This window comes from Leptinotarsa decemlineata, unplaced genomic scaffold, assembly GCF_025532065.1.
Source record: "Leptinotarsa decemlineata unplaced genomic scaffold, Ldec_3_MD MMD2_tig00000505_RagTag_RagTag, whole genome shotgun sequence".
NCBI lineage: Eukaryota > Metazoa > Arthropoda > Insecta > Coleoptera > Chrysomelidae > Leptinotarsa > Leptinotarsa decemlineata.
In genome coordinates this window covers 18,806,286-18,833,757 of record NW_027412549.1, presented here as the reverse complement: position 1 = coordinate 18,833,757, position 27,472 = coordinate 18,806,286, and the positions used below count along the sequence as shown (strand labels likewise).

At 35.6% G+C, this 27,472-nt stretch overlaps 1 protein-coding gene and 1 long non-coding RNA gene across 4 annotated transcripts in view; one reads left to right on the top strand and one right to left on the bottom strand.

The window, feature by feature from the left end:
• Window positions 1-3,935: 3,935 nt before the first annotated feature.
• Window positions 3,936-27,472, top strand: part of LOC111501936 (glucose dehydrogenase [FAD, quinone]) — a 29,188-nt gene continuing 5,651 nt past the window's right edge. Inside the window, exons 1-5 of one of the 3 annotated variants that reach the window (XM_074174184.1) lie at window positions 3,936-4,146; window positions 7,886-8,101; window positions 11,531-11,746; window positions 18,072-18,452; window positions 24,273-25,031. In XM_074174184.1, the coding sequence (XP_074030285.1) occupies window positions 3,945-4,146; window positions 7,886-8,101; window positions 11,531-11,746; window positions 18,072-18,452; window positions 24,273-25,031 (1,774 nt within the window). In that variant the 5' untranslated portion in view covers window positions 3,936-3,944. Of the gene's footprint in view, window positions 4,147-5,928; window positions 6,075-7,885; window positions 8,102-11,530; window positions 11,747-18,071; window positions 18,453-24,272; window positions 25,032-27,472 lie in introns of those variants that run through there. The other 2 variants (XM_074174186.1, XM_074174185.1) reach the window with 2 other exon arrangements.
• The window catches only part of LOC141481869 (uncharacterized), a 58,567-nt gene continuing 47,293 nt past the window's right edge, over window positions 16,199-27,472 (bottom strand). The window contains exons 3-4 of the long non-coding RNA XR_012465223.1: window positions 20,488-20,534; window positions 16,199-17,019 (exon numbers count right to left, since the gene is read on the bottom strand). This is a non-coding gene — a long non-coding RNA (uncharacterized lncRNA). The remainder of the gene's footprint in view (window positions 17,020-20,487; window positions 20,535-27,472) is intronic.

The following is a 27,472-nucleotide window of genomic DNA, read 5'->3' as shown; positions in this document are numbered from 1 at the left end:
ATCAAAAAATTAATAAAACCCTAGATATTATCCATCAATGGATGGATCATCACGACCTGCCCATTTCACACGACAAATATGAGGGTATTTTATTTAATAAAAAAAAATTCAAAATAAATCTCTTAATATAAAGATAAATAATGCAACAATCAATTTAAAAAACGAGGTTAAATACCTAGGTATGATCATAAATTTCAATCTGAAATGAGATAAACATATAGACTACATTACTAGAAAAGCAAGGGAAGAACTTAATGTTCTGAAATGTTTCTGCAAAATATGGTGGGGATCTGATCCCAAAACAATGATGCTAACTTTCAAGGGACTAGTACAATCACATTTAGATTTTGGCTCCATGTTCTTCAAACCCACCACTAGAAGAAACTTAAACACTCTAAACAAAATTCACAATCAAGGGCTAAGGTTAATAACAGGTACAATGAAATCCACACCCATAAACCCATTACTAGGGGAAACTGGGGAAATAAAATTAGAATGTCGTCAACTCTTGTTAGCCTCCAAATTTCTGACATACAGACTGGCATGCAACTCACCAATAATCCAACTTATCACTACCTTTAAAGCAATCTGCGATGAGAAATTAGGTTACTGGAAAAATAGAGAAAAACCATATTTGGTAACAGTAGTAGAAAATCTACAACCTTATAAAACTTGGGTATATACTAATGAGATTCCTCCTTGTTTTAGCTTTAACTTTAAGACCTACACACATGAAATGACAGTAATAAATTTAAATATGGAAAAAACAAATATTAATAATAATATGATATTTGAAATAGCCACTGAAGAATTTAAAAATCAATATAAGTTCGTATATACAGATGCATCCAATAAGGAAGGAAAAACGGGTATAGGGATCTTTATACCAGATATAGATTATTCCTTTTCAGCCAGGGTCAACGACATATTAAACATATGTGACGCAGAATTAATAGCTATCCACGAAGGTATGATGACATGTTTAAGAAAATATTCAAAAAAAAAATTAATACTTACGGACTCCAAAAGTGCATTAGAAAAAATCTTGCTGAAAAAGGTCACTTCCAAAATCGACCACATTAGTCTTTCGATCAGGAATATGGCATATCACGCCTCTTTAAACAATATCATTTTCAAATTTGCATGGATACCTGGACATTCAGACATCATAGGGAATGATAGGGCAGATTGTTTAGCAAAAATAGGAACCAACTTGAACATCCCATTAAAAATCAAAATAGACAACAACACAATATACTCGATTTTAAAAATTAATATCATAAAAAACTTTAAGTCGCTATGGGAAAATGACATTATAAAAACAGGTAAATCCTATAACAAAGTCCATGAAAAATACCCCAGTAAAATAGCATTATTCTCCCTACCGTATATAGATAGGAGACACATCACCACCATAATACGGATGAAAACCGGTCATTGTCATACTAAAGAACATCAGTACAAGTTAGGAATAGTTGATCACCCATACTGTGAATGCGGTCTAGTAGAAAACGTAAACCATATTTTCCTGGAATGCCCTATCAATGTTATCCCTAACATGGTATTAATTCCCCCTTTAACATATTTCAAGTTTTTCGTAATCTGAATATACAAATCACAAAGATTCTTATCCAATTTTTAGATTACAATAAAATCAAACTATAAACCTTTAATAAACTAAATTCCTATACTTAAACTCCATCATATATCCCAGAACATTTTGTATGTGTATCTTTGTCAATCCCTAACATTCTCATAGCACGAGAAGAAGTAGACGAACAAACACTAAGTAGTCGACAGCATGATTCAGAATTAAAATATAACGGTTGTTACTGAGTGCTAACCCAGACAAGGACAACCCCCCGTATTGAGCTGGCCCCAATTGCGCCTGAACAGGAAGCATCGGCCAATAAAGAAGATAGAGAGAGAGAATGAACGAAATCTCGACTTTCAGAAAGAACAAAAACCAAGATAAATATATCTCAGTTCCAAACCACCAATATACGAAGAACTTTGGAAATATTTTCAAGGAACCAGGTATGAACGTGGTTTTCAAAACAAGTCATATACTACACAGCCTTTTGGAAAGTCCAAAAGACAAAGTTGAGAATTCGGAAAAGTCTGGAATTCACGAAATTGAATGTAAGGACTGCGATGCAAAATATTATGGGCAGACAAAAAGATCTATTGAAGTAAGATATAAGAAACACATATCTCACTTAAAATATGGAAGACCTGAAAAATCAGCAGTCAGTCCCCCATCATATTTTGCAACAAAACCAATCCATAGACTTGAGTTCATCAAGATTAGTTAGACAAGTTAACAACAACAGGCAACTAGATGCCTATGAGTGAGTAGAACTAAGTAAACACAATAATATTATGAATAACGATGACGGACCTATACCAAAGATCGTACTATATAGCTTTTTAAAATAATATTGTTGGATTTACTGATTAATACATAGGGACACATTGCAAAAATAAATTTAGATAGGCAATATTGTGAAATTAATTTTTATATAGCTGAAAATTGTTTTATATATAGCTATAAAAGTTAAACATATATTGAAAAATAATAGATAAGGCAAAATTGTAAAATTAATTTAGGTTGGTATACCTGTATGGGTGGTACACCTGGATGGTTTACCTGTATGGGATATCTATATAGCATAAATAGCGTTAGCTTCGCGTTACGCTAGTTGCACACACACACCGATTTTGGCCGACCAGTATAAAATCGGCCGATATTTTATTGGTAGCGGGTGCTTGCACACTCATCGAATTTTTATCGGTCAAACAATCAGTTGCTTTGTTGTCGTAATTAGCAGGCACTACCAAAACTAAGTTAATGCGTAGTAACTACAATTTCACCGAGCATTCGAGACTGGAATGGTCGATAAAAAACCGGTGAGTATGCAAGAGTGTATTTAGTCATGTACGCCACTACTTCCCGGTACTGCCGGCGATACAGTGGCAGTGGACGGCTGCTCACCGGTATTTTACCGGCGACGATCACCGGAAGGCATGTGTGCAAGGTCTCGTTCCCACATGTGGTTCACTATTGGAATTTGGACGACCGGTACAAAGTCGGTCGTCCAAAATCGGTGTGTGCAACTAGCGTTAGTTTCTAGTTTAATCTTCCTCTTTGAAGATTATCACTTGGTAATCGAAACATGTGTCGAGGTGTTAAAAATAACGATTTGGTGTTGGGAAAAACTCCAGTAATATTCATTACTACACCAAAGGTTCCAAACAGTGCATCATAAGGCATCATAAGTAGGATTTCTGACTGGCCACTGTAAACTGAGGAAACACCTCCATAATGTGGGGATAATGGACACATCTCTATGCAGGATGTATGAATAGGAAGATGAGACTGTCAGGCATGTCCTATGCAAGTGCCTGGAGTTATCGTCAATAAGAGAGTGTATGTTCGGCGAGTCTTGGCCTACGCCTGCCGATATAAAGGAGATGTCTCCCAGAGTCCTGTTCACCTTCCTGATAAGCACAGGATGGACGATGACCTAGGAGAACAACTCCTCGAGAGGATGTACAATGGGTAACATGTGGCCTAAATGCTGTGGCCTTACAATCACCCTCCCTACTCTACAGATACAGAACCTCGACCGCGAAAGCCTTACCCATTTCATACCTATACCAGATTGACAAAAATGTTAATTAATTCTATAATTTTCAAATAAACGAGTTGGGGATCTACAAAATATCGTCCCACAACATTAACTAATAATTACGGTTTTGTACACAAAATCCATGAAATTCTAAAAACCAATCAACTTCGCATCATTACCTATCGATTACTAGTAACACCCAGGAAAATCCGATGACACCCCATCTGATGACGATGCAATACAAGAGAACCATCGACCTATATAACTGCGTAGTCATTAGCTCCCGAAACAGTTCTAATTTCATCATCGAAGATGATAATTTCTACATTACTTCCATTGTTAGTTCTCGCGGTCTTCCAGACGAACGCGGTGTTTTCTCCGTTTGATTTTGCCGACCAATACGTACAAGAGTTCCGGAATGGTTTGAATCAATTAACGAGGTGGGCCGATGAATATAAGTTCCATCAATTAGATTTCGATCCGCTGAGACATAATGAAAGTTTGGCATTTTTAGGTAAGCAGGTTCAATTGTTCAAAATCTTTTTTTTTAATTTAACTTCAGATAATACGCATACAAATGTGGGAGTAATTTCGGAAGTACAGCCTGGCATTCTCACCTTTCAATTTTTCAGTGTGGAAAATGAGAACTACGAAACAACTAACTATATAGGAAAATGAAAATATTTCATGTATTTTTATTAGTACCATTATCATAGTCTACATCAATTTTGATGAAAGAGAGGAAGAAATATACTTTATTGTCCAAAAAATCAAGTTCTTATTGACAAAGCATGTTAGGAAAAAATTGTTAAGAGTGCTTTTTTAAATATACAAAATATTTACAATAGTATTAAAACCCTAAACTGATAAGTTGAAAAGTAAAAAGTTGTCAAATATAGTTAAAATGAATGAGTATATAAAAAAATCACATAAACATTAACTAAAAAAGCAAATGAAATATAAATAATACATACTGAGAATAAAATCATACCTAAAATTAAATCATAACAGAGTTTCACTGTCAAATTCCTTGAGATTATAGAATGCTTTTTTGAGTAGAGCTTCTTTTATTATTTTTCAGAATTTGTAATAATTTTTCTCCATTATGATTTCGGAGGGTACGTAATTATATATTTTTTTGCTTTCATGAATAAGACAGTCCTTTGTCAGAGTAGATTCCAGAATATGGAGAGGTATTTTATTTTCCGATATTTCATTTGATTGCTTGGTTTTGGGGTATCAACTGTATTAAGGTTTTTGTGCATTAACCGTACAGACTCTAGAATAAAAATGCAGGTGAGGGTTAAAATCCCCTTTCTGATAGATAATGGTTGACTCCAGAATCCCCAAAAGGCAATTCCATATCCCAAATGATCCTCAGTCATAGAGTAGTAAACCATCTTCGCTGTAGATGTGCTCAGTTCATTTGTGAAGACTGACTAAAAAAATTATGAAAACTCTTGAAACTTCAATATACAATCCAGAGAAAAATAACACACCTAATTTGTTTTTTGGGGAGGGCGAGGGGAAAGAAAGGTTTTGTCTTTCTACTTCTCCATCTTTATACAAAAAGATGAGAATCTTCCAAATAAAGCAAACAAGCAATTAATCTCAAAAAATAATATATTTACAACGATGTGTAGATTATGCAAAGAAGTAATTTTCAGATAAAAACTGGAAGAAAAACCCTCTTGAAACAACTACTTTCATATAAACATTGAATAACACGAGAAAAACAATACTCTCGAAACAACTACTTTTATATGAACATAGAGTTATACAAAAAACAGTGCTTATAAAAGAATCAGTGCTACCGCATAGAAAGTCACACATAAATCGAAGGTTACAATTACACGTTTGAGATTGGGACATACCCCTGCTGCTGATAATGGGTCTCTTTTGTTTGTAGCCGACCTGAGGCTTTGTTGTATCTTCCTCGTGGGTTTGAAGACTGTTTTGATGTCGTGTTTGCCCAATAGTTTTTCAATTATATCCGTGACCCTAGGGACAAACGGTAGATATGCGCGTGCAACCATCTGATCCTTTTTTGTTTTCTGAACCGTGGTGCCCTTCGGTCTCATGGCTCTTCTGGTCTCGGAGGCACTGTATCCATTCGATCTCAAGATCACTTGAAGGTATTTCAGTTCCCTCTCCAGATGTTCTGGTTCACATATTCTCCGAGCCCGTTCCGTTAGAGTGGAGATAACTCCTCTCTTTTGGCTAGGATGGTGGTTCGATAGTGCATCTAAGTATCTATCTGTGTGTGTGGGCAATGACACTGAAAACCTCAGCCGTGAAAGTCTAAACCATTTTGTCAATGTAATACTGTCAGAAAATAATCCTCAAAAAATGTTAAAATAACACACAGTCTTATGGCAGCTACCATAAGTGTCACCAGTGTTACGTCACATCTGCTCGGCGCTTGTTTAACGTGGCGATTTTGTAAGTAAGCAATCCTGTATGTCCATAATCGTTGGGTGACGGTTGGTACTTGGAATTTAGCGAAAGACTCAGTTGTGTATACAGCACCTGAATGGGAAACGTTAGTGTATATGTACTGAAAATTTTCAAATTTTTCAATTGTTTCCAAAACAAGTATTTTCATAATAATGGATGGTTTTTAGAGACCTAATTTATTGTTTCTGTCAATGTTTGAATACAACATATTTTTTTTTAATCTACTTATTCACTATGACTTACCATCATTAACTAAATGAGTTCTGTAAGTACTGTTATGAAAAATGCATTGTATAGTAGTTTAATGTATCACTTCGACTGGGAAAGCTACTGTATAACGAAACGCGTCTGTAGTGAAGTAATTAGTGTGAAAATTGTTCATCATCAATAAATTGTTCATCATCAATAGTTCAATAAAATTTCATTTTTAACGTATTTAACCACTGAAAATTAAAGTTTAGTTTGAATTTAAGAACGTAACTTTCAGGACAATCAGAAATAATAGGAGGGTACTTTTCTGATTTTATAACTTCATGCATGGAGCGAATTCAATGCAAACGCATCGTGATAATAACATATGTCAAACTGGCGCATTCACCATTCCTCGAACTTAAAAAGGTTTCAACTCAAAACTAGAAACCTACATGAATTAAAGAAGTGATCATCGAGGAAAACAAGTGATTATAACATTGAGGAACTAAAACTTATATAGGGTGACAATAAAACCCTTGAAAAATATTTTTGGATTTTTGAAATATTTTTAACCAAAAAATACATGATGGATATTCAAAACACGAAGTGTTTTGTTTATGCTGAAGTTCAGACTGAAACAGTGAATTTTCTGAATGATTAACTTTCGAGAGTAGTTGTATAAAGGTTTTCAGTTCCAACTTGTTCATGCAAAATTAAATAACATTATACGTATAAATTATAATTTCAATGAAGAATTACTGAAGATCAAACAGTGGATAACATTATTTACATTCGTAATATCTCTAAGGTCGAATAAAAAAAAGTAAATAATGTAGAAGAAATGCCAGCAAAAGAATTATATGTGCGACTTTTCAGGGTTTTCATTACTTATTCACTATTCGTTTAGCTCAACACATTTCTCTGGGAATTTCTTTGTACTTATTACTCCCGCACCTTACCTTTCGATTTTCGATCATTCAGGAAACCTCACTTTCAAAGACAATCAACGTCCGCCCTGTATCCTTTCTTCTCTATTGAAAAGTAAAACTGGAACGTCTGACGTAGAATGAATCCAAAAACAAGCACATTTCCCAATCTTACCAAGCTTTCAATTTGTCTAATTAAACATAAATAGATTCGATTAACGGAAAAACAGAGAAACCTAAATAGAAGAGAAGATTCGAATGAAGAAAGACAAATTGTTCTCATTCAAGATGTTTTTACATTGAATATTATATCACTTCATACCGTGTTAGGAATCTCACGTTAAAAGGTAAGACCTCGTTAGTCCTCAGCTCGGACAAGTCTCAACTTCTGAGGGTTGTCGATCATAGGGATGCGACAGCTGGTTAACGTAAAAACAGATTTCAAACAAATGCCCCCTTTATCAATGTTTGGCGTATACACAAACTAAATGAATGAATATTAAAGGTATACTTCACTTTACTCAACAAAACAACATATCCTTTGTCAGCGATAATGCTTATGGACAAATGACATCATTGGCTTTGGTTGGTGTTTACTGTCATAATTAATGAAACCGTTTAGGGGCAAAATTGAATTATATATTATTTTCTTTGAATATATTTCCTTTCATATTTCAGAGGCAGAAGAATTTGACTTCATCATTGTCGGCGGAGGACCATCCGGAGCAGCCCTGGCTAATAGATTATCGGAAGAACCAAAATGGAGAGTTCTCTTATTAGAGGCAGGAGATGCAGAAACTACCATAACGCAAGTACCGTCTATGCATCCCCATCTTCTAACAACACCCTACACTTGGGGATACAAAACCACTCCACAAAAATCTGCCTGTCTAGGTAATTCTAAAATCCTTCACTATACAGGGACGCTGATTTTATTCAGGAAATGATGTGCTACATAAATTTTGTTCAGAATTTCGAGCAGAATAATAAGGAATAATATACAGTGTGGTGCACTGTACTGTCCACTACAGTGTGGTCTGCAACAAATGGGTAACTTTTTTATTATCGATTTCTCAGAAAATCTTATTCTTGACAAAAGTTGGTGCATGTTCCAAAACTATACCAAGTGTATCTGAAATGGCTTTATGACAAACACCATACAGGATAGGCAAAAAAATATAAAGTTCTTTCAAGAGTTAAGTACCCTTATTTCAAAAAACATAGAAATATGTTGAAGAAAAAAGTTGCTTAGAATTAAAAGTTATGTTCAAATACGAAGTCATGGCCTTGTATTCGAATTTTTTTTCTTTTGGAAAATTTTAAATTACCCCCGTATGATACATATTTTTACTATTTTGATTTAATATGTATTTGAAGTAGCCACAATCAAATCAGGTTGGAGTATTTTTTATCAAATTGAAGTGTATTTGTAAAATTTACTTGGATTTGTATTTTTTAGGTGACCGTCAACTTCATGTTTATTGCAATGATATTCAACAGAACTGTAGAATAAAACAAATACTCTTTTTAACGAGGCAAATACTTTACTAACTGAATGTTCATATGAATGAACTGTCAATGAAAGTATAAAATTTCTTTTATTCTGATAACAATGCCTCAACTAGAACAGATATTAAAAAACCATCCAAAATCTATCGCGGATAGTCATGAACAAAAAACACATACGCCCTAAAACAATACTGTAGTTGATAGTGTGGCTTCTTAAAACTTGCCTGTAAAATGTTTTCATATTTGTCCTTAATTGAAAATGCCTCGCCCAGAATTATAAACGTTAACTGAAAAGGCAGAATTAGTTTAAATCTGTGGTGATGGTTATAAAACAATGCGCGAAGCTGCAAATAATTCGAGACAAACAAATTTGCTATTCAAGTGTAAGTAGAATTTCAGAGAATTTCAAACAGAACGGCTCACTAGAAAATAAACATAGTATGGAGCGTACGAAACCTGTATGCACAGAAGAAAACCAGCTTGACGTACTTCAAGCAGTAGTGGAAAATTCTAGAAGGTGCACCCAAGAAATTAGTTATTATACCGGCATAAAAAAACCTCTGTGAAGCGTATTCTCAAGAAACATAAGTACCATGCTTACAAACCTACATTCATTTGTACATTTCAAGAAAGAGACTATGATTCGAGATATGATTTTTCCATGTGGATTCAGAGTGAAATAGAAGAACAACGAGATTTTCATCGATGTATTCTGTGTGGAGATGAACCTATTTTTACAACAAATGGGGTTCTAATCATCACAAAATTGCAGATGGTGGTCAGATGTCAACCCAAATTTTATTATTGACAACCAAAATCAATACTATCAGAAAACGAACGTTTGGTGTGGTATATTAAATGCTAAATTACTAGGTCCATTTTGTTTTTACGAGAATTTGAATGGTGACAGGTACTTGAACTTTTTGGAAACTGAAATAAGAGAGTTTTTTGATGATATGGTATTAGAAGAACGGCAAAAGTTATGGTTCCAACATGACGGATGTCCTGCCCATTCTACTAGAAATGTTTCTCAGTGGCTGAATAGGACATTTCGTAATAAATGGTTAGGACGAAATACCGATCCTCGATGGCCTCGTCGTTCTCCAGACCTTACACCTCTAGATTATTTCTCATGGGGATACTTAAAACAAAAAATCTACAGAGATCGCCCCTTTAATAATGTTGATGAGCTTGAAACTTCAATACGAGTTCATTGCAGAAATATTCCTGCTAATGTGTTGCGATCTACATTGAACGAATTTTATGAGCGAATAATTGGATGCATCGAAAGAGAAGGTGGACATACAGAGACGCTTCGATAATTTTTATTGTTAGCACCTGTTAAGTTGTTAAGTTACCTACTGTATTTTTCTGTACTATCGCTTATTGGTTCTTTTTTGTTCATGGCTATCCGTGATAGATTTTGACAGTTTATTCATATAAACATTATACTTAGTAAAATATTTGCCTCGTTAAAAAGAGTATTTGTTTTATTCTAGAGTTCTGGTAAATATCGTTGCAACAAACATGAAGTTGACGGTCACCTAAAAAAATACAAATACAAGTAAATTCAAATACATATTACTACTTCAAATACATATTAAATCAAAATAGTAAAAATATGAATCATACGGGGGTAATTCAAAATTTTTCAAAAGAAAAAGCGAATAGCAGGCCATGACTTCGTATTTGAACATAACTTTTAATTCTGAGCAACTTTTCTCTTCAACATATTTCTATATTTTTTGAAATAAGGGTACTTTACTCTTGAACGAACTTTATATTTTTTTGCCTATCCTGTATGATGTTTGTTATAAAGCCATTTCAGGTACACTTGGTATAGTTTTGGAACGTGCACCAACTTTTGTCAAGAATAAAATTTTCTGAGAAATTGATAATGAAAAAGTTTCCCATTTGTTGCACACTCAGTGAACCACACTGTATAGGGTGTTCAATGAAACAAAAATAATTTTATTTCTTCAAGACTTTTTGACTGATCCTGTATACTAAACTTTTATTTAGTGTGATAGATTTTGAAAAACCCTAAAACTTTGGTATCTCAACATTTTTCGCTAGCTATCTTACTTTAAGAGTTAATCGACCGTTTCCATGCATATCAGCGACCCTGTATATTATCTCCATTCCAGACATAGGTACTCATAAAATACAACCAATGTAAATATTGAACTATTATTTTCTCATTAACCGACTTTGTACACCTACCATCTTTCAATATGATACGCGTATTGACTGGTTTAGTAAAAAAAAGTCCTAGTCGTCTGAAGGGGTGAAAAATAGGGTGGAAATATTAGAAAAACATGGATAATCGACTTTGTACACCTATCAAACGGAGATATGTTATTCCTGGTGACCGATTAAAATCATATCGAAAATTGACATTGACGTCTGAAGGGGTGGAAACCTGGTGGATACTTAAAAAAATCGTATCATCAAAAATTTAATGTGTACACCTACAAAATTGAGACTTGTTTTTCTTGGTGACCGACTCGACATATTCAACTTCACATGAGAGTGTTCCACGCCTTCTGAGGATGTGGAAATGGAAAGGATAGTTTTTAAAATCGTTTACATCAAAAATTGAATGCGTAAAATTTCTCCATTTTGTAGGTGTATACATTCAATTTTTCATGCTTCTGTGCTCTGCTGTAATCAGCTGGCGAAGATCTGTTTTTCGAATGTTTAATCTAATGAGGTGGTCATGTTAATTGTATAAAACCAAACCTTTTTAAAAAATTTAAAATAAGACCTATCTGGGCTGTCAATATTAATTTTGTATCGAATCAATTTCTTAAGGAATGATCGATGGAAGATGTACCGTAACTAAAGCCAAGGCACTTGGAGGCGATTCTGCAATAAACGATATGCTGTTCACCAGAGGACATCCAAGAGATTACGATATTTGGTCGGATATAGGATTGATGGGTTGGTGTTGGACTAGCGTGTTCCCGTTTTTCAAAAGATTTGAAAATGCTCTGGTTGATGATATGGATAAAAAATTACGCCACTACGGTAAGTGAAACTATTTGCATTTATCTTTTTCCAAAAATTAAACGTTCAAATAAGTGTGAAAAAAAGTGGTCGCAAGACAAGAAAAAAATTATTGAGTAACACTGTAGAAGCGACCCAAAAAACAGTGAGTTTTGCAATTTCACAAATATATTTTCAATGTAAATGTAACTTATACGGTGCGAACGTAAATAGTTTCCCTTTTCTTAACCTTCAAAATCGGATAAAATTTGTATGAAAATGAATCATTTTCAGTACTTTTGAATGAAAAGGCCAATGCAGGAAGAGAACTATCAATTTTTTATTCGAAGAGAAAGGGGAATCTGGTGACCCTTCATTTGGATAATCGGTTGCGGAGTTCTGTATCTGTATACTAGGGAGGGTGAGGCCCACAGAACTTAGGCCACATGTGACCCATTGTACATCCTCCCGATGAGTTGACCTATGTTATCGCCCATCCTGTCCTTTCCAGGAAGATTGACAGGTCACTAGGAGAAATCTACTTTATATCAGCAGGTGTAGGCCAAGACTCACCGAACACACACTCGCTTATTGACGATAACTCCGGATACTCGCATAGGACATGCCTGACAGTCTCATCTTCCTGTTCACACATCCTTCATGGATGTTTCTCCAGTAACCCCATATTATGGAAGTGTTTCCTTAGTTGACAGTGGCCAGTCAGAAATCCTACTGTTAAGCGTAGATTTGTCCTTGTCATCGCCAGATATTTCTTCGGCGCCAGCTTCCCAGAGTCGCCCAAAGTGATCCTGGCAAGATTGGATCCTTTGATTCCATCCCATCTCTTTAGGGATTGAGCATGGGTGTAAAATTTGACTAGTTCCGCAATTGTCGAAGTCATCAGGCCGTGGGTGCCACTGGGTTCTAAAATTCTTAGTCCAGCCGCTTCCTTGGCTAAGAAGTCGACAATGCGATTACCTTTACTCCTATCGTCCCCTTTAACCCACCTCAGGATAATGTTATTATCAACCGAGGCTTTGGCTAAATCTTGGTGGCACTCTAATACTGAAGGTAACACGTTGTCTGTTCAAGGCTAATAGGGCTAGTCTGCTATCAGTGCAGATTGTTATGTTTTTGCCTGAAATTCCTTTCCTGGTTATTTCTTTAGTGGCGATTAAGATACTAGCCAGTTCTGTTTGGACCACGCTGGAAGTTTTCCCACTCCCCACTTAATCCTTAGTGTGGATGTGGAGTATACTCCACATCTTGAGCCTTAGGTTGCGGAGTTATTGGAGACTGAGGAAAGTGATATTTCGTAACTTTGCAATCAAAATAAGATTGAAAGAGCCCCAAAACATGGTTATCACAGGTTGCACAAAGTTTATAATATGAGGTCTGTTGAAAAAAAGTGAATGTTGTCGATTTTTTATTTGTTTTAAATTGGTACACTCGTCTCGAACATATGTTCACAGTTTCATAAAAACCGTCCCAACCAAAGTCCAATCATTCCAATGGAAAAGCCCAATGGAAGCAATACAAAAAAGGCCGGTATTGTGGAAAAATAATTCATGGCTTTTGCATCACGATAATGCACCTGCTCACTCGTCATTGCTTGTTCGTGATGTTTTGACATCCTAATCATGCCTCAGCCGCCGTATTTACCAGATTTATCCCCCTTTGACTTTTGCCTGTTCCCAAAATTGAAGGGACCCATGAAAAGTCGGCGTGTTGCGACAATTGAGGAGATAAAAACCGAATCGCTAGGAGTGGTCAAGAACATACCAGAAAGCGCATATCGAAACTGCTTCGGGGATTGGAAAAAACGCTAGCACAAGTGTATTATATCTGAGGGGAACTACATTGTTTGGGAAAAATGAAAATTCATCATATTTTTTTACAGAGTAGATACAAAACAGAAATCGATGAAAAAATAAATCTTTTTTTAGAAAAATGAAAGCTCATCATATTTTTTAAACTTTTCGAGGTCACAACCAAACTCCTGGGAAAATAATTGTCTTGGTAGGAATATTGGGAAATCATATTGTTGGCCTCATATATCTAAAGGAAAATCTACCTGCTGATTTATATTTGGAAATTCTTTAAAACTTCAGTTGCCCACGGATTCAAAAAATTGTGTCAACATTAAGATGAATTTAAAAATTTAGTTGTTTTCCAACAAGATGGTGCGACCTCATATTTTTAGTCCTGGAAAGTATTGCCCTGATAAGTGGATTGATAGAAACAGTCCGTTGGAGTAGCCTACTCGTTCACCAGACTTGACTCCTCTCGATTTTTTCCTTTGGAGCGACAGAATTACTGAAACTTGCGCTAGATCAATAGACTGTTCTACTATTGGCTGGAGAATATTTTCAATATTTGCTCCATTGATTTCTTCATATGTAAAATAAATAATAACGATGTAATGTCCTTGTAATGGAATTGAAATACCGTTCACACGAAATGTCACAAGACCTTCCTTTCTATCGGCTTTTCCATAAAAAATTATTAAAAATGAATTTTTTTCACAAACATTTCGTCCGCACTATATATCTTGGAAATCATCCCTCAACGTAAACATTGAAAAGTCGCAACCATTGGATAATACAAAAGCATGAAGTTTTCAATTATTTTCACTGTGATTCTGAATCACCTAAGTTTCTTATCTCGTTAACAACAAAATGCGGTACCAATTAATTCCTTGAAGCGAATGCTGATGATGTTAAAGCAGTGTTTTTATTGTTCATCAAGGACTCAAAATATCCGTTTGATCATTGAAAACACACAAACGTATTATTACATTCGCATATTTGATTAGGATGAAATACCGTTGAATGAAAGAAACGGTATTAGATCCCATGAAACACTGCCAGTGAGTGGTCTGTCTTTTGATATGACTTTATTTTATGTTGAATATGGTATATTCAGTAGGGTGGGCTGAAAATATATTTTTTTAATGCTATACCGAAACAACTTGTCTCTATTATGGGTTATCAAAATACAACGCAGAAAAAAATGTATACCTAACCCCCAGCTAGCGTAACATACTTGAAATTTCGAAATTCCACTAAAATCACAGTAATTTACAATTTTTTTTAAGTATCCAAACAGCTAGATATTGAACTGCTATAGTGAAAATTTTTTGCCAAAAAAATTATCCTATCAAATTTGTCTATTTCTAGTCATGTGTGTCGAAATAACCAATGAAACCATCATTACACTAATAACTACCCATGGATAGTTTTCACGGGTAGTTATCACTTATGTCATGACATTGCTAAGCAACCAACACAATAAAGTTGTTTGACATTTCAGTAATTCAATTTATTTCGAAAATGTCACTTCCTCGCTTTGGTGTTCAAAATGATGCGGCAATTGACAAAATCATTGAAGAAAATACACCAAAAAATACTGTCAATAGTAAAAAATACTTGGAAAATATTTATGGAGTTTTGTGAAGCCAGAAAATATGAATTGGATGGAAATCGTACTCTCGAAGAGCTTGCATTAATACTCAAGGATTGGGCGATTAATATGAGAAAAAAGGATAGCACAGAGTTTAAGGAGGCTACTGTTAAAACCGTATGGAATATAACAAGCAAATTATTACAAGAAAAGTATTACAAGGAGTATAATATCATGCTAGACCCCTTTAAAAGTGTTGCATTCAAATAAGCGCGGAATGCACGCGACGCAGCACGAAGAAATTTACAAACAGATCCCACTAAACGCAAAACAAGCTCAGTACCATTAACTTCAAATGAAATGAGTAAAATTATAAACTTTTGGGATGAAAATACCCCTATAGGACTCCTACGCAAATTTTATCACATAGCAGCGGTGGAATTGGCTTGGAGAGGTGGTGAAGGTGCTGCTTGCTTAGTTGATTATTTTCATATCGAAAAGGACAACAATGGATCTCCAACTAATAGGATAGAATATAATCCAATTTTCAGTAAAACCTGCCAAGGAGGTTCAAAGAACTGCGCCTCTAGCAAATGGTTAGTTCAAAATAGTGATAACAATGCTTGTCCTGTCAGATTATTCATTAAATTATTATCAAAACGAGGCACAAATATCAAGACAAATAGACTATTTTTAAGGCCAAATCGTCACTGGAAGACAGGAAGCGATAACTGGTATAACAATATGCCTCTGGGTAGAAATATAATCAACGGATGGACGAAATCTTCTGCTGAAGCAATTGGCTTGGATACGAAACAGGAAAATAACCAATTACTCTAATAGAGCAACTGCAGTCAGTCAACTAGCTAAGAGTGGAGTTCAAGAACAGCAATTGTTGAAAATTACTGGGCACAATAATGGAAATTCCATAAAACCTTATTTGAATATTGATCAGGAACATCATAACCAAATAATCAATAGTATGCGTGGAAACACCTATGCAGTAACCGAGACAAATACAGCAAGATCAACGGAATATCATTATACGAATTGTTCTTTTAATAAATGTGTGTTCAATAAATAATTTTGTTCGAATTACAAAAAAATTTCTCACCGAATATCCCTCGAACATTGATAAATAACTCATAATTTTATCACAACTTCCTCAAGCACGCCTTCGGCGTCGGGATGTTACCAAATAACGTGCTTTCGAAAACTGTGATAAAATTATTTCGTTAGTTATCAATGTCCTTGGGATATTATAGCTGAAAATCATTTATATTAGAGTTATAAAAACACAATGAGTTATTGAAAGTATTATTTTTGTTAAATTTTTGGTAGCGCAAAGGCCTTAAATATAGTTAATTGATCACTTTTCAAATGCTAACAGGCTGTAGTACAGTGCAGCATCTGATTTTTTAAAGCCACTAGTAATGTATTTTTTTAGAAATATAATGTTGATGAAACAATTACCTGTACGAAAAATAAATAAATAGGCAATTTACATTTATCCAAATGAGTTTATTATTTACAAAATGTATCGTGAAATACGAATTGTCAATTTCCAAACTCCAACATTTTATTGTGCTTCTCACAGTAATCCTATAAATATTTGGAACTTTGAAATCTTGTTTGCTTGAAAAACTTGGCATTGAAGTTCTTGATAACAGCGTTGTTCGTATGAAACCATCTCTGTTCTTGGCACCAACGAGTTTTGAGGAGGCTTCAGTTACCACTTTCACACAGCGCTTCACCGCTTGCGTGTAACACGGGAATTTATGGAAGTTCCATTCTTTTGCTGTGTTGGAAGTTGAAATCTTGGCCCACATTTCTTCATTAGATACTCTTCGCGACAATGGTGGTAGATAAATAGCAGTAGTAGTCCAATCAATAATTTCGTAATATTCCCTTGCCTGGAAGTTGAGTTTTGGGGGTTTGAAAGTTTGGATTAGTCATTAAGGTGATTGATTCAGTGATTGAAAGGAATACGTTTTTTGCGCATCCAGAAAACTTGCTCCTAAGTATGATCGTTGATGAAAGGGCCCATACCAGAGAGTTGGGGCTTAGAAGAATCATAAAAGCAAGAGCCGTAACTTCCAATGGGGAATGTTCCTCCTGACGAAAATCAAGTAGTTTTCATAAAAGAGCTCTAAAACAACGCATTTTAAACTTATCATTTCAACCTTTTTCTTTGAAAAATTATTTAAATACTTGAAAATGAAGAATGAAATAATGCATTCAACATTTAAAGTGATTTCACCATCGGTTACAGCTAATAAAGGACAATGAATCTATCATCTGTATGAGTTAAACAAAGATGACATATTTCAAAGGCGTGCAGTTCTGTTTAATTATGTTCCATTCTGTGACATATATTTTGTGCACCTAACCTATCTTCCTCTATACAAATAAATAACAAAACAACTGTTGTCTATGTGGCTTGTGGAGGTGGTATTGAACTATAATTTATATTTTGCCTTAATTGTTGATTTATGAAGATAATTTTCCTTTTTTAAAGTAGAATATCTAGGTATGTATGAATTATTTCAATTATTCCTAGGCGCTGTTGCCAATATGTGAATTAAAAACAAATCCCTTTAAAAATTAAAACCCAACATTTGAAACATCAATTTGAATACTTTTCGAAGTGAATTTGAAAAACACATGAATTGAACTCAACTTTATTTCGTTCAAATTTACATTTGCAGTAATAACCCAAACTGAGGAACATTCCCCATTGAAAATTCTAAAAAACTAAATCTGTGCTGGTAGGTCGAGGTCTGCGAGGTCTGGAAGTTAATGAATATACCACTTATGTCTGCGACAGTAGCAGATGGAAAGTCCGGTACTGCAAGTTCCATTCGACTATAGCCTACCAACCCGGATTCCGTTTCTCTAATCGTGACTTCCGCCGGCCGTAAAATTAAAAGCATATGTTTTAATATTTACAATTATTTTGACACAGGTGGACCCGTCCAAATTGAAAACTCCCATCACGACCCTCTCTTCGCCGAACACATTTACCAAGCAGGTCACGAAATTGGTTTACACACATCCATCGACTACAATGGAAAAGAACACCTAGGTCTCGGCCTTCCGCAAGTCATCACCAAAAATGGCAAAAGGTACAGTGCTGCGCAGGCTTATCTCGATTGCGCGCACGAGAGAGAAAACCTGGTGGTACTTCCGCATAGTCATGCTATCCAAATCCTAATCAGCGACCATACTAAAGAAGCCAGCGGGGTCAAATACATTAGAGAAGGGAAATTGTTCATTGTGAAAGCGGCCAAGGAGGTGATACTAGCTGCCGGAGCCATTAACACGCCACACCTGCTGATGTTATCTGGTAAGACGCTTTTGGAGTACTACTAACAATGTTAATGCATTTGTCACCACAGTTACTTATAAATAATCTTGTTTGATAATATCCACTCAACTGAATTATTTTGTTGGTGAAAACCAAGAAACTTTACCAGTTCGGAATTCCATTGTCTGATATGATTCGAAATCTATGAAAGAACAAATAAAATCAGACTGAATAGATGAAATATCACCAATATTGAGTGATAAAACGTGAAATGAAAATACAAAACACGAATAACATAATCAAGATTAAAGATGAAAATTACCACAGCGGGAAAAAAGTTATTTCACCACGTTACGACTATTAGTATCCACAATCATCTTCGAATGATGACTGAACTATTTCTCTGAGAGATGACTATTTAGAGATCCCCCTCTTCCCTCATTCCGCTTCACCGGTTTAGCCGTGTTCCGGTCGATTACAGGTTTCCACATTTTGCATATCTCTACGCTAGCTTGGCTGAATGCATCGTTGGACAACATATGTCCAGCTTCTTTGAACTCCCTCTTGAACCAGTGTTCCTTCCTGTGGATAATCTCAGCCTAGGAGCACTTGGTGAGTCCAAACAAGCTTTCTCCTCGCTGTGTGTTTATCTTGTGCTCTTTTGCTTGCTTTTAGTTTCACTGCACTTACTAGGTATTCGTTAAATGCAATTCTTGGAATCGAAGTCCGCGTTTGGCTGCCTGGTTTTCGTGAGGCTGCTACAGATGGTGTTTTTGGATATGAGGCATGTTCTCATGGGCAAGCACTGGTTGTTACGGCTTCTCTTCCTTGCGAGGCTTACGCTGTCTTGTAGCCAAAGTCTATTCCACCATCACTTTGAAGTAACCATTCCGTTGAAGGTCATTTTTGATGATGCCTAGTTCCTTTTCGAGACCTTCCTTTGTATTACAGAGCCCGAAAGTACGGTCTAGTAGAGTCTTGATGATTCCTCTCTTAGTCGATTGATGGTGGTTGGCTTCCTAGCACATAGTTCCACGATCAATTGAAACCCGACATTTCGAATCAAAAATGGCGGACACTACAATATGGCTATTTTTCATTTCAAAAGTAACACCTATGACATTGGTATCGAATAAAGGAGTTTGATGAAAGGAACACGATAAGCAAAATGGCATCATTCTGAATCCAATATGGAGGACTCATCCCTATTGTGAAGCTAAATAGCAGCAAATAGACGTTATAATAATGATGCAGTAGCAGAAATGGGTAGGTTAAAACGTACATACTGAAAAGCCGTAAACTAAAACGATAGAACAAAAATATTTCAATAATGAAGCGAACTAACCTACTGGAAAGGATAAAATAAATTTCGTTCGGAAAAGATAGTAAATTTAAGTAAAAATAATGACACCTGCCTGCTTACTGAATATCTTCATCATTGACACTGAACTTTTATAATTATTTCTTAAACTATCATTAGACTTCAGGGCTAACACTAGAGTGCCACCAAGATTTAGCCAAAGCCTCGGTAGATAATAACATTATCCTGAGGTGGGTTAAAGGGCACGACAGGAATAAAGGTAATCGCATTGCCGATCCTTTAGCCAAGGAAGCGGCTGGACTAAAAATTTTAGGACCCAGTGGCACCTACTATCTGATGACTTCGACAATTGCGGAACTAACCAAACGTTACATTCATGCTCAATCCCTAAAGAGATGGGATGGAATCAAAGGATGTAATCTTGCCAAGATCACCCTGGGCGAACCTGGAAAGCTGGCGCCGAAGAAATATCTGGCGATGACCAAGGAAAAATCTACGCTTAACAGTAGGATTTCTGACTGGCCACTGTCAACTAAGGAAACACCTCCATAATATGGGGCTAGTGGATTCACCTATATGTAGGATGTGTGAACAGGAAGATGAAACTGTCAGACATGTCTCATGCGAGTGTCCGGAGTCACATGTGGCCTAAGTGCTGTGGGACTATACTCACCCTCCCTACTCTACAGATAAGATACAGATACTATCATTAGACAAAGAACTTGAATGAAAATTTAAATATGATAATATTACCTATTCACTGAATTGAATCATTGTCGTCATGGCGGAAGTTAACTCACCTGAAACAAAAAAATCAATGAAAAACTTCATTTAAAACAATCAATTCGATATCGTTGATGTGGAACTAATCAGCGTTATACTCTGGAGTTAACATAGCATTTGTACACCAACTGCGTTAGATACATTTCCACAATATATTTCTTTGCTATGACAACTGTCAAAAGTACATTCTATTTTCAACTGAAACTTCTGATGAAATATATTACCAACTCAACTCTAGAAAAGCCCATCAATGAAGATGCGAAAAACAACTAGTTTGTTTTTTATCGACCTTTTTGGGATATTTTCACCTTCCACAATCTGAAAAATGTGAAAATTATAATGGAGAACTTTATACAAGTGTAGAAAGGTCAAACATTTTATGGTTCTGATTGATTCGGCCGTTACTTGATGAAGATCCATAGTAATTTCAAAAACTACACCTCACGATTTGATTTCCACAAACTTTATTTGAAAAATATAATCACAACATGTTTCGCTAGCACAGTAGCTTTCTCAAGTGTATGAAGTGTATGAAAAAACATTTTAGTTGACCCCGATAAGTTATTGCGTAGAATCAAAGTCTTTTTCACAAAGAAATATGTTCTATTTATCAGTAACTTGTACTATTTAACAATTTTGCCTATCAGAAAATTTCTAAGAAAGAATACAATACTTATATTAACGTTTCGAAGGCCAAAATCAGCCTCCATCTTCAGAAATGGACAAAAAATTCAAATATACAGGGTATTTATTAAACATGCGACAATTTAAGGGGCTATTCCTTGGACTTTTCTAAGGATGTTTTGTCTCTTCTTGATTTTGGATAGGGCGCTTTGTTTGGAAGATACGGAGGGATGAAGAATTTCGATTCATTTATTACCAAAGATTACATGTAATGTTTCTTGATCTACAAGAACTGTTGAAGATGACTGCCCCCCGTTCGGATGCAAGAATCCAATCTTCTCCTCATCGACTCCCTAGCTCTTTCAAAAACACCAGGATCGTTTCTGATTGCGTTACGCCCAGAAATTATTCGATTTCTCAAATCTTCCACATCTTCCACTGGAGTAGTGTAAACTAATGACTTTAAGTGGCCCCATAGGAAATAATCCAGGGGGCTTGAGTTCGGTGATTAAGCAGGCCATAAGTGAGACCCATCTCGACCAATATGCGCTGGTGCACCATCTTGCATTCACCACATTGCATTTTTTGTAACCAATAGTATATCCTCCAGAAACTGAGGTAGCTTTTGTCCAAAAAAATTGCGGTATACCTCGCCGGTAAGTCTTCCTGGCAGACATAACAAGAACTGATGTTGAAAGCGATGTTCAAGCACCTCTTGTGGCTTTTCTTCAGCCCAAACATGGTCATTGTGGAAATTCCTTATGGCATTTCTTGAGAAACATCGCTAAGAAGAATAGGCGTCAGTAGTTAAGGGAATTGAACCAACGTGTGCAAAAGGCATTGACAAAATGTAATACGTGGAAAAAATCTGCAAGAAGAAGTTCTGAACTCGTTGAATGTGGTATGGGTACAACAAATAGTCTCTAATAATGTTCCAAATCGTCCCGTTACTTACATTTAAGGTATTTGCAATTTTTCGAGTATAGGTACCTGTATCTTTTTCTATCATGGCCAGCACATTCTCTTCTGCTTCTACCGTTCTAACTCAAAATTACCAAAATTGTTATTGTCGAAATTCTTTTACGCTCCGTATCTTCGAAACGAAGCGCCCTATCAAAAATCATCGAAGGGCAAAATATCCTTAGAATAGTCCCTTAATTTTTTGCCGCATGTTTAATAAACACCATGTATATGCAGTAATTCATTTGCTGATTATTTAATTCTCAACTTCTGCGACACATTTCAAAACTTCTTTGACATCTATCGAAGAAATTGACAAATGAATAATCAACAAAGGAATAACTGCATATATATTTGAATTTGTTGTCCATTTCTGAGGACAGGGGCAGATTTTGTCCTTCGAAACGTTAAGATAAGTATTACTATAATTATTTCTTAGCAATTTTTTTGATAAGCAATATTGTTAAATACGGCAAGTTTCTGATAAATAGAACATTTTTCTTTGTGAAAAATACTTTGATTTTACGCAGTAACTTAACGGGGTAAACTGAAAATTTTGCCCTTTCTACACTTGTATAAAGTTCTCCATTATAATTTTCATATTTTTCAGATTGTGGAAGGTGAAGGTACCAAAAAAAAGTCAATAAAAAACTGATTTTCCTTCACAGAAAATGCCTTGTTCACAATTAGTCTATTTCACAAATTGAAATTCGCGTTCAACAGACAGCTCCTAAGAATATGAGCAATAGCTCATTGTTTACAGATAGACAGTTTAGAAATGTCAAATTTGGACTAGACCTTTTCCCCAAAAACTACAGAATTCAACAAAAATCGATTTATTTTCGAATAGTTCATGATATTTCAATGATAGTTCATCACAGAACAAAGCTGTTTTGGAGTTCCATAACCGTTGTAAGTCACATTTATACAAAAATAAAAGAACCTTTCAATTCTACGGATCATTAACAACAGCTACAAATTATATTCTCAAATTATTTCAAAGATCAACTGATATTTTATAAAAAAAAGACCTGAAGTTCCACCATTTTATCTCCAATAGTTCAAAATTTATATCGATTTTACGTAACAAATCAAGCGACCGCTATTGAAAAGTGAAAATTATGAAAGTATTATTGAATTTGTAGGAATTACTTCTGTGAAGAATCCTGCATTATCTATCGGATATAATCTAACGCTCTTCGTGGTATAAGCGAGGGGTGTTGTTTTCTGATAGGTGTCAATCCATTAACCTACTACAGTGTAGGTGAATTGAGACTGGCCTGAAAAAATTGTTCTTTTGGATATGTCCCCTAACTATATATGAAGTTTTTTTTCTTATACAAGAATAGGATATACGGTTGGTTACCTCGTTCACCGGCAGATGGGGGGGGGGGCAATGACAAATATGTTATTTGTCGTTCGCTTTAGCCTAGTACGAGGAATGATACTCTCTTAAAAGAATTCGATTTAATCATAGACTTTATGTTAATAATAGATACCACCTTGCACTAACGAGTGGCCATATAGTCTGAAACCGGTCTGCAAGTGTGTTCCACTAATTGAAGATCGATTCCGGCAGTTGTATCGCAAACAGCATATGCAGGAATCACTTCTGAGAAAAATCCTTCACTGACACCTGTCGGATATAATCCAACGCCCTTCGAGGTATTAGCCAGTGGAATAGTTGTTTTCTGACAGGTGTCAGTCCATTAATCTACTGAGTTGAGACTGCCCTGATAAATTTATTTACAGCAAGTCTTCGAGTATACCTCACATATAGTAAATGTGATATTATGAAATATTTTAAAAAATGAATTTATTTGGCTGTTTCTGAAGTTAGAAAAAAATTATTTTTCTTATAATAATCTCTATAAATGATTGAATGAATTATTAGAAAATGAAAAATTCTTCAAAATGGATAGGTATCAAATTTTAGTACCTAATCAAACATGGTTCATATATCTTGTAGTTGAAAATTTAAATTGTCTGTTTCTGGAAATTTCACAGAATAGACTTTGACCTTTTATTTTAAAGTACAGATTTTGAAAACAAAAAATTCCTTTATTCAGAAGTCTCTTCATATTTTGTTTACAAATATTTTTCCGGGTTTTCCTGGAATCAATGAATTGCTTCCTATCTTCACGTTCATCAAAATGTTTTTTACTTTTCAGGCATTGGTCCGAAGGAGGTTCTCCAACATTCGGGAATTCCACTAGTAGAAAACCTATGTGTGGGATGTTATTTGAAAGACCAGGTCTCCTTCGTGGGTCTCAATTTCATATTCGAACCCCTTCATGAAGTACATACGGCTCCATGCGATATACCCAATAAACACCATGAAGATCATCACAAAATCAACGAAGTTAATAATGAAGTTCCACCCCACATTCACGAACCTATTCATGACCCCGAGCTTCCTCATGATACTGTCGCTCCTGTCCATGAACTCCCGGATATCCCAATCCAGAAATCTGTTCACGAACTCCCTCATACTTCTGCACAACAACACTCTTATTACCCACACCACGATGTTCCCCACGATTCTCAACAGGAATATTCAGAAGACTCCCATGACCTTCCACGAGATCCTCACCATGATATTCCACACGATTATCACCATGGCTATCTGAAAGATCATTACCATAATCTTTCACACGACCCCATCCACGAACATATTCCAAAATCTCTTCGCGAACACATCCACAACCCTTCTCAAGAAATTCCTCACGAACCACACCTTGGAATTCTCCATCAAGAACATCATCTTTTACATAGCGTTGAAGAACTTGTCAGTTATCTGAGACATGGCAAAGGTCCTTTGAGCACAACTGGACTGGAAATGGTATCATTTGTGAAAACAAAACATTCGAAAGGTCGGTCGTCCTATCCGGATATTCAGTTTCTGTTCAAGAAGATACGACTCAATGAAGGTGAGCTTATTATACTAGTAATTTACAGTGCTTTTCTTCAATGTCCCCTACCCCCCTTTTATTTTATGAACTATTAATGAAATTAATGCATGAATACTTTATTTTGAAGTGAAATTGACAGATGAAACTTTCAAGATGGCGACTGAGCGTCATCTGGAGTAAAAACATTAAATGGAATCTCCTGAGAAATGCTTCACAACCCTGGAATATAATGTCAATATCTTCAACTACTACAAAATGGCTGAATTTTTGATAATTCTGTTCAAAATTTGTTTTCCCGTTAACCAGCTGTGGCACCCCTACAAACGACAACCCTCAAAAGTCGAAATTTGTTCGAACTAAGGATACGAGGTCTTACCTTTCAACGTGTGATTCCTAACACTGAATTCATTGACATTTTACTACATAATCTGAAGTAATGAGCTTGAGGTCAGTTCAGAAGATGCTCGAAATGGTTGCCTTGAACTTCTTGACATATGAACATATTACATATTCACGCCGAACATTTTCGAACACAGTAACGTCAATATCTCTACAAATATTTATTATTCTCTGCCGTAAATCCAATATTGAAGCACGTTCAGTTTCGTACACCTTTTGCTTCAAATAGCCCCATAAAAAAAATTCAAAGGTGTCAAATCTCGCGAGCGGGCTGGCCATTCTGTAGGACCTCGACGGCCAATTCAACGACCGCGTAAAACAGTATCCAAATAGTTTCTTACTTGTCTGAAGTAATGCGGTGGTGCTCCATCTTGTTGGAATACAATATCCATATCGAATTGATTAGGATTCGCTTCGACGATTTCAATGATGAGAGGGTCAATAGTAGTTTCCAGCATATTCAAATACAGTTTCCCTGTTGAATTTTGACCAATAAATAGAGGTCCTACAATATGGTTTCCCAATATTTCTGCCCAAACGTTAATTTTTTCTGGATACTGGGTATGTGTTTCCCGGAAAACCTGAGGGTTGGTGTTACTCCAATAACGGTAATTTTGTCTGTGAACATTGACGTTTAAAAAAATGTTCATTTGTCACTAAAACAAATATTGTGGAGATAGGAAGGATGCCTTGCAATGATTTCCGTCATGGTTTCGGAGAATTCTGTTCTTCGATCAGGGTCATCTTCAGTTAATTGGTGTACCATTTTAATTTTGTATGGATAGATTCCTCTTCGAAATTCTCCACACAGTAGAAGAAGACACCTCACAAACATTCTCGACGGAATAAGTAGACTGTTCAGGATTTACTACCATTTCACCAATTATTTCTTCTTTCGGAATGGACGGATGACCTGGGGGTTTTTGTTATGTACACTACCGGTAGTTATGAATTGGATACAACCTCCCGCAAATATTTTCTACAGATAGGACGATTCGGAAAACGTTCACTGAAAACCCTTTCAGTCTCGCGAAAGTTACGCGTCGCACCGTAACTTTCGCTTAATTTTTTTTCCAATGTACGAGAATTGACCATTTTAGAGATTGTTGACGTGGTACCTTTCTACTAGTAAAACCGAAAACTGAATAAGAATATTCTAACTGAACAATGATGTTCATTGTCGTACTGACATTTTTAAAGTATTTGTCTTCGGGAAATTATCAAATGTTTCGCCATTTTGTAGTAGGTAAAGATATTGACTTCATATTCTAGGGTTGTGAACCCCCCTGTATATCTTTTTTTTTTCCCCAGATGGCGCCCAGTCGCCATCTTGAAAGTTTCATCTGTCAATTTCACTCCAAAATAAAGTATTAATACATTACTTTCATTATCCCAAATTTCAATTTTTTGAGTTGGCCCGTTCAGAAAAATAAAAGGTGGGGGGCATTGAAGAAATTTACTGTAAAACAAGATGCATTGCTGTCTCCATAAGCACAAACCGTGAATGAAAATAAAAAAGTTTTTAAATCGGTTGAAAACGTGTTTTTCCGTTAACCAGCTATTCTTTTCATTCGAACAACATGCCTCAAATATCGATACGATACGATATGATACGATTCGATATTCATAGCATGGATCAAACATCGGGCAGTGAACATAAATCGTTCCAGAGTTCCAGAGTTCGAATCCAAATGGTTTATGGATTTGAAAAAATGTTCACACTGTAGGTACATTTTTTTATTTAATCGTAAAATCATAAAAATATCAATTCAAATGTAGAAAGCAAGACTCTTTACTGTTTGTGCTCACTGGTGGTAAAATTTCTGGCATTTTGGACTGTTAAAAAAATAAAGGAATATTCAAATTTCACGGGCTACGTTTCTTCGATCAGCGTTTTCTTTTAAAGTTGGTACACTCGTCTCGAACATATATTCAGTTTCAGCTGTATAGCACGTTCAGTTTGTTGGTGAGAGGCATGAAAGTTAGATATGTTTTCCGTTGGCGATTTTTTGCTTTCGAAAAAAATGGATCAGAAAATTTGCATCGAATCTTGTGTGAAA